Consider the following 8,180-nt stretch of genomic DNA (forward strand, 5'->3'; position numbering starts at 1 on the left):
GTTTCTTTTCCTTTTGTGTCCCTTTTGTGGAGGTGAAAAACCACTTTCAGGGGTCAGTTCCTCCACCTTTGTTGAGTTCTGGGGTTCTACTCTTCACACTGTTTCTCCTCCTTCTCTTCTTCCATCAAATCCTTTTGTCTTCCTCAGTCTTCCAGTAAGGAAACTACAAGTCCCTTTATTTTGTCTCCTCCATGTCTGGTGAATCTGTTCACTTCTCTTGGTGATAACTGAAGCCAAACAAGTTTAGGAGGATAACAGTTCTTATAATATGCTCACCTAGGCCGGGCATGGTGTCTCATGCCTGTAATCCCAGCATTTTGGGAGGCTGAGGTGGGTGGATAACTGAGGTTGGGAGTTCGAGACCAGCCTGGCCAACATGGCAAAACCCTGTCTCTACTAAGAATGCAAAATTAGTCAGGCATGGTGGCAGACACGTGTAATCCCAGCTACTTGGGAGGCTGAGGCAGGAGAATGGCTTGAACCCCAGGGCAGGAGGTTGCAGTGAGTTGAAATCATGCCACTTCACTCCAGCCTGGGTGACAGAAAGAAACTGTGAAAAGAAAGACCGACAGGCAGATGGAAAGAAGAAAGATGAAGGAAGGAAGGGAGGGAGGGAGGGAGGGAGGAAGGAAGGGAAGGGAAAGAGAGAGAGAGGAGAGGAGAAGAAAAGCGAAAAAAGAAAAGAAAAGAAAAGAAAAAGAATATACTCATCTACCTGCAGACTCTCTGACCTCCTCACCCTTTTCTAGGTTCCTGCAGACCCCACAACATCAAGTCTTTTTCCTAAGTACCTCAGAGTGGGCTCTGCTGCTCCTGTTGCTCCTGCTGCTCCCTGTGTGCTCAGCACTGAGGCTCACGAGCGCTTTGATGATGAAGTTCAAACCCCTAAAGTGTTTGCAAACTCTCAGACCACCCTCTAGCAAGCTGCCATTGTGAGTGAATTCTGGGAATCCCGGGCTGATTTCAGTTCCATATTGCTGGATGTTCTCTAGCATCCAGGAGTATTGGCAAACAAACATCTAGAATTTGCATTGAAACTCTATGCAATATCAATGGTAGAAAACAATCCTAATTTCTAAATAAGAACATTTTATCCTGACTTTTATAAAAATATAATGTGAAGGGCCGGGCACGGTGGCTCACAGCTGTAATCCCAGCACTTTGGGAGGCCTAGGTGGGCGGATCACGAGGACAGGAGATCGAGACCATCCTGGCTAACACGGTGAAACTCCGTCTCTAATAAAAATACAAAACAATTAGCCGGGCGTGGTAGTGGGCGCCTGTAATCTCAGCTTCCTGGGAGGCTGAGGCAGGAGAATGGCATGAACCCAGGAGGCAGAGCTTGCAGTGAGCCGAGATCGTGCCACTGTACTCCAGTCTGGGCAACAGAGCGAGACTTCGTCTCAAAAAAACAAAAACAAAAATTATATATATATATATATATATATATATATATATATATATATATATATAATGTGAATTTTACAATAATGTAATAAAATTTTTAAAGTGATGTTTCTTATATTTTATTAAATGTATTAATAATTGACTGATATTTAAAGCATACTAATAGCATAAATGACAAATAAACCAACACAGAAAAGCTATACATAAATACCATTGTACATTATTTAATTTGGCAAGAATGGTATTTACTTTAAGTTCTGCCAAAACTTGCCTATAAATATATTTGTTTACAGGCATTAGGATAGAGAAGCAATCACACAGAACAACATTTTGGAATACTACATTATACTATAAAACAGTAAATTCAATTCAATTAAATAATTAAAATAATATTAAATAAATTCGTGTTCTGTTTTGGTATTTGGATATGCGTTCATTTTTGTATTTTCTTTTTTGTATCTTTAGTAGAGATGGGGTTTCACCATGTTGGCCAGGCTCGTCTCAAATTCCTAACCTCAGGTGATCCACCCACCTCGGCCTCCCAAGGTGCTGGGATTACAGGCGTGAGCCACCGCACCCAACCCATTTTTGTATTTTCACATGTATGTTTCAGTACTGAGCATATGTGTGTATGTGTATGTGGGATTATAAACTTATAAAATACTTTATTCATCTATATAGTTATGCAAATTAAAGAGTTTCATGTGAAGAGACAGTAGAAAACACAAAAGGAGAAGAGTTATAGAAAGCATTTGCAATACCTAGGGCCTACAGAGGAGTTGTATTAATATGAAAAATAGTAGCTTAATATTTTGGAAATGACACACACAGTAACAAATATCTATATGAAATTAATAAGATATTGGCACGAAGTTAAGAAAAAATTAACATAAGTATGCTCACTATTGGTCTATAAAATACCTATAATAATAACACTTTTTATTTATCATATTATAGAAAATAAAATAACTATATAAATAGCACTCTTTTTGCTTGATAGCATTAGGTAATTCACATGTTTTTTGATACAAATAAACATTGGTCATTTTTTATGGTAATTTCAATATTTTCTTCTAGAATATATGTTCATAATTATAATTGAAATTATAGAATTTCCAGAAACTTATTTTTTCAGTTGTGACATGTATTCTTATGATTGTCTTTTTACATTAATATACCTTTGATTCAGAGTAATAATAGACAAACAAAATAATTATAAAGTTGATACAGTGTGTTCCCACCTCCAAGTATCTCCTAAGATCAATATCCTCCATCATCATAAGACATGGTGTTAACATATTTACATTGATAAGTTGAAAATTATTCCATGCCAGACCTTATTTTATTTTTTCAATAATTTCTTTTGTAAACTAAAAACAAAATTCTAAGCTTCCTCAAGCAACTGAATGAACCCAACCTTCAGCCAAGGGGATTTCAAAGTAAATTCTAAAACTTGTTCCAGCAATGATGGGAAAGTGAGTGGTCAGACATGACTCATTAATTCTCCTCTCATTGGAATTAAGGCACCAGTGGCCAGCATTAGCACTGAAACAAAGATCTTAAGACTAACAAAACTACATTTTTGCTATAAACACTCTTTATAGAAAAAAGACACCAAATTACAACCTGATTCTAGCATAACATCACATGACAAACAGGAAGACCTAATGATCTATTCTCTATGAAGTCTGCTACCTGGAGGCTTCATCTACATAATAAGAACTATAATCTCCACAAACCCTTGTCTTAATCTAGACACTCATTTGTGAGGAGTGTATTACCTTACATTTCAACCAATTGCCAATCAGAAAATCTTTAAATTCACCTATGTCCTGAAAGCCCAGGCATCATCTTTTCCTGCCTTTCTGGACTGCATAAATGGTATAGCTCACATGTGTTGATTAACATCTACCTGTAACTTCTGACCCACTAAAATATATAAAATCAAGCTGTAACCAAACCATTTTGGACACATATTCTCAGGAACTCCTGGAGTGGTGTCATGGGCCTTGGCCACTCATATATATCTCAAAATGAACTATTTTAAATATTTCATAGTTTGTCCCTTTTAGTGGATATCTTCTTTTTCTTTTCTTTTTCTTTTTTCTTTTTTTTGAGACGGAATCTCTCTTTGCTGTTGCTTTTGTATATTTGTTTGTTCCCAGACTCCATCAAGTTCATCACTTTGAATTCAGTTGTCATGTTCCTTTATTCTCTTCTGGTAAATCACAGTTTGTATTTCTGAAGTTTTCCAGGTGAATATTTTATAGATACAAATGTATCAAGTAGGTTGAAAGTGCCATTTGGGACACTTCTATCTTTACTTATTTAATCATTGCTTGTTTTGTCGATCACAATGAGTGCTGATTTCTCCATCTTCTATATATGTTAGTCTATTTTCTGTTCCAAATCCATTTTAAATGTATTTTGGAAAGTTGATCCTATTATTCTATGTAATATTTCACTTGAGTCACAAAGGTATTCATTTTATGATTATTTGGTCTGAAATTCATATAGCTATTCAAGTTTTCTTTGGTTCATATTTTCATGGTATATATTTTTCTATCCTTATTTTTTCTATTCGTGAATATCTAAAGAAGTTTTCTTGGAGAGAGAGAATTGCTGGGTCCTAATTTTTTAGTTGACTATGAGGAATTATTTCTTAATAATATTACTCTTTTATCCAATTATTCTTGTTTTAATTTTGTTTCTATTGACATTATTATTACATGACTAATATTTTATAGGTTATCATAAGGGTAACAATAAAACATTTCTACGATTGAATTCTAATTCAAAAATGTAATACCCCTTTACATATAGAACAGAGATATTATAACTGTATTTGTCTATTTTCTCTTTTCTATCCCTTTTAAATTTTCTCAATTTGTAGTAATATATGCTATAAAAATGGAGTATTGGAATTTTATAATTGCTTTACACATTTATATAATAAAAGAAATACAAATGCAAAAACAAAATTTAAACCTCATTTTTCCATTGTTGACAATCTTTATTTTTTTGGATAGATTCAGGTAATGGATATATATAATATGGCTAGTCACCTAGAAAGTCTGCTAAAATGTCTATGGAAAGATTATTGTGCTGGGAATAGATTTTCTCAGGATTTATTTGTCCTACAAAATATTTATTTTTCTTTGATTTGTCATCTCCACAATGTCAAGAAGATGCTGTATCTGCAAATGGGCAATCTGCAAACCAAGGACACGTCACTATATTACTGTGCAACAGAAGTGCATGAGGAAAGGCCAGTGTGAGCACAGACACAAACCTCCAGGGACACATGGGCAAATTAGCTGCAGGGGGCGCTCAGGACTCACTGATCAGAATCAATCCCAGAGGGAGGTGCACAGAAAGTTTAGGACTGCTTTCCTGCAAGGATGGAAAAAAAAACTTTCTCCATCTGAGAGTTTCTCCAGGGAACTTCTCTAATTTCAGAATTCTGTGCCTACCTACCAATGCCATCTCTAAATTTTTTTTAAATATTGTGTTATGAGGACATATTCTCCCATGGACAAAATGCAAACTGACACAGAGATGAAAAGCACTGAACCATGGTCGCCAGAATTGGAGACGTGTAGAAGCTCAGTGGGACCTGTTGAATCTTCTCCAATCACACTCACAGCAGAGAACTTACTGGGTCTCCCTGACTAGAATAGTCTTTAGGGATGGTGATACCAGCCTAAAGATGGTGGACTATGGTCAGAGTCATATAGAATATGGGGACCCTTACAGTTTTTATGTCTGACCCTTCTCCTGACGCTAAAGTATGCAAATTAATATCAACACTGATCTGGTGCTTCTTTTGATTCTAATTGATTTTCTTTCTTTTTAGTTGTCATTCTCACTATTCTTTGGATTTTCCTGCTCCCTGGAAAAGGTAAACGTGGTCACCATGATCTCAACTCCAGGGCTGAAGCCCCTTCCCTGTAATCAGTTTGGGCTCAGGCTGTGGCTACTGCAGCCATGTGGAAGAGGCTGAAGGTACTTTCGGCTTCCCTGGAAATGCAGTAGCCATTTGTAGTGAAAGAAATAAGCTTGGCTGGTTAAAATGGGAGGTGGATGTAGAATTAATTGGTTACTACATAAACTGTCCTTCTTCACCAGTGCTTTTAGGACAAGATTGTGAAATTTGTAAGAATCAAAATGGAGTTGCATGTGTTAAAATCCTGACAAACGGAGTCAGGGAAGTGTAGGGAGAATTCTCACACACATATCCCTGATAACAAGAACTATCATAAAATAATTCTTGCACAAAGGCCAACACAACCTCCCAATCATGACTTCTGCCAAGGCATCTCCTCAAAACTACTTGTCCAGCCTTAGATTAATGCCATCTGAATTACACTGATCGTGTTACTATCACTGCTCCTCACCACAGATGCACTACCCTACTGAGTCCTGAAACCTGACTCCATCCCATAGAGTAGGGCAGAGATGAGGGCAATGCAAATCTCCACCAGCTCCACCCTCCTCTGGGTTGAAAAGCAGAGCACAGGGCCTGGCTCAGTGACTCCTGTGCCCCACCATGGACACGCTTTGCTCCACGCTCCTGCTGCTGACCGTCCCTTCATGTGAGTGCTGTGATCAGGGACTCACTCAGGGATAAAACATCTGTTCTCTCCTTTGTGGGCTTCATCTTCTTCTGCTTTCTCCACAGGGGTCTTCTCCCAGGTGACCTTGAAGGAGTCTGGTCCTGCGCTAGTGAAACCCACACAGACCCTCACGCTGACCTGCACCTTCTCTGGGTTCTCACTCAGCACTTCTGGAATGCGTGTGAGCTGGATCCGTCAGCCCCCAGGAAAGGCCCTGGAGTGGCTTGCACGCATTGATTGGGATGATGATAAATACTACAGCCCATCGCTGAAGAGCAGGCTCACCATCTCCAAGGACACCTCCAAGAACCAGGTTGTCCTTACAATGACCAACATGGACCCTGTGGACACAGCCACATATTACTGTGCACGGAGACCACAGAGACACAGCTCAGGGCGCCTCCTGTACAAGAACCCAGGCTGCTTCTTATTGGTGCTCCCTCCCCACCAATGCAGAACAGGAAAGTGTGGCTGAGATACCATTTCCTGCTAGGGCCTGGGTTTCCCATCACCACTAGACTCAGAGCCCTGTCTTCCTCCTTCTTCTTTACTAATAACGCATGTCCCCTGTTAATGGTTCATGCAAGCAGCAGCTGTATCCTGTTTGACAAAGATTCAGCATAAAATATCTCTGTTACTTGGGCCAGATGTATCACTGTTACGTGGCCACCAGATTCTTGGGCTCATACCAGCCCAAAGGGCAGAATACAAATCAGCAGAACATATGCCTTTATTAAACTGCGGGAAATGACATTGGAGAAAAATGTAGGGATAAGAGAGCAGGAGGAATTGTGAAAATCCAGATAATAGCTTGTAGAGAGAAAGTTGCAATCATAAAGTAATTTTATAAAACAATAAAATAGATGGAATATGTCCTCATCATGGAGTGTCTCACAGTGTCAGTGCACAAATAAATTTCTAAAAATGTCACAGGGTAGGTGTGACACAGGAGGCTTATTTCCACACAAGGAGCCCATGTAAGTAAAAATCCAACTCTTAGAAAGGGAAGTGCCTCAACTCGACTTCAGAAACCCACCTCAGTGAGTCTGAGGAACAACGTGGAAAAGAAATGGGAAATCCAACAATATCTTTCTTATGAAAATCCTAGCTCATGTTTGAACATGAAACACAACTGTCCACAATTTTAGGAAAATCATCCCATGGCAACAAATGACTATACTCAAAAGCTACTAAACTAAGAGAGTTTCAGCAATGAGCAGGTCAGTGCTGATATCCCGGGAGAATCAAGGCTCTCAGGCACGTTGTGCAAAACCCAGAATTGAGCCACACAATCTATGGCCAAGTGATCTTTGGCAAAGGTAACAAAAATATGCACGGGGAGGAGGACACGCTCTTCATGCCATGTTGCTGGGACAATTGGACTGCCATATGCAGAAGAATGAAACTGGACCCCAACATCTCAACATATACATAACCAACAGAAAATGGACTGAAGGCTTGATTATAGGACCTCAGACTACAAACGTACTTGAAGGAAACCCCAGGAGAACTCCTCTGGACATTGGGCTTACTAAATAATTTAAAACCTCAAAAGCACAAGCAATAACTTTAAAAAAAATAGACAAATGGAACTTAAACTAAAGAGCTTCCACACAGAAACCTAGTGAACAGACAAATTACAGAATGATAAAAAATATTTGCGCACATTGCATCTGGCAGGGGACTGATAGGCAGAATTTACATGGAACTGAAACAACTTCACCACAACAACAGCTACGAAAAACAACCTCATTACAAAGGACACGAGTAGGAATTGTTTTAAACAACACATAAAACTGGACCATAGATATGTAAACAATACTAAACACCACTAATTATCAGGGAGATGCAATTGAAACAGCAAAGAGATATCTTACTCCAGTCAGACTGGCTTTTATTAAAGAGGCAAAAATAAGAGACATTGGTGAGGATTGAAGGCAAAGGGAACTGTCAGTCACTGTTGGTGAGGATGTAGATGAGCACAGCCTCTGTGGAAAACAGTATGGAGATTTTTCAAAGAAATAAAAGTAGGACTGCCTTTGATTCAGTAACCCCACCACTGCATAACTACCCAAAGGAAAAATAAATCATTATATCAGAATGATAATCAGACTTTTGTTTTCCTGCAGAACTATTCACAATAGCACAGACATCAAT

At 38.7% G+C, this 8,180-nt stretch overlaps 1 gene segment (V, D, J or C); it reads left to right on the forward strand.

Moving 5' to 3' along the window:
• Positions 1 to 5,622: 5,622 nt before the first annotated feature.
• LOC139364040 (immunoglobulin heavy variable 2-70D-like) lies at positions 5,623 to 6,918 on the forward strand. The segment is given in 2 exon segments: positions 5,623 to 6,002; positions 6,089 to 6,918. Coding segments are annotated over 2 exon segments (456 nt in total).
• Positions 6,919 to 8,180: the final 1,262 nt, after the last annotated feature.

The sequence above is a fragment of the Macaca nemestrina genome, chromosome 7, assembly GCF_043159975.1.
Source record: "Macaca nemestrina isolate mMacNem1 chromosome 7, mMacNem.hap1, whole genome shotgun sequence".
Taxonomy (NCBI): domain Eukaryota; kingdom Metazoa; phylum Chordata; class Mammalia; order Primates; family Cercopithecidae; genus Macaca; species Macaca nemestrina.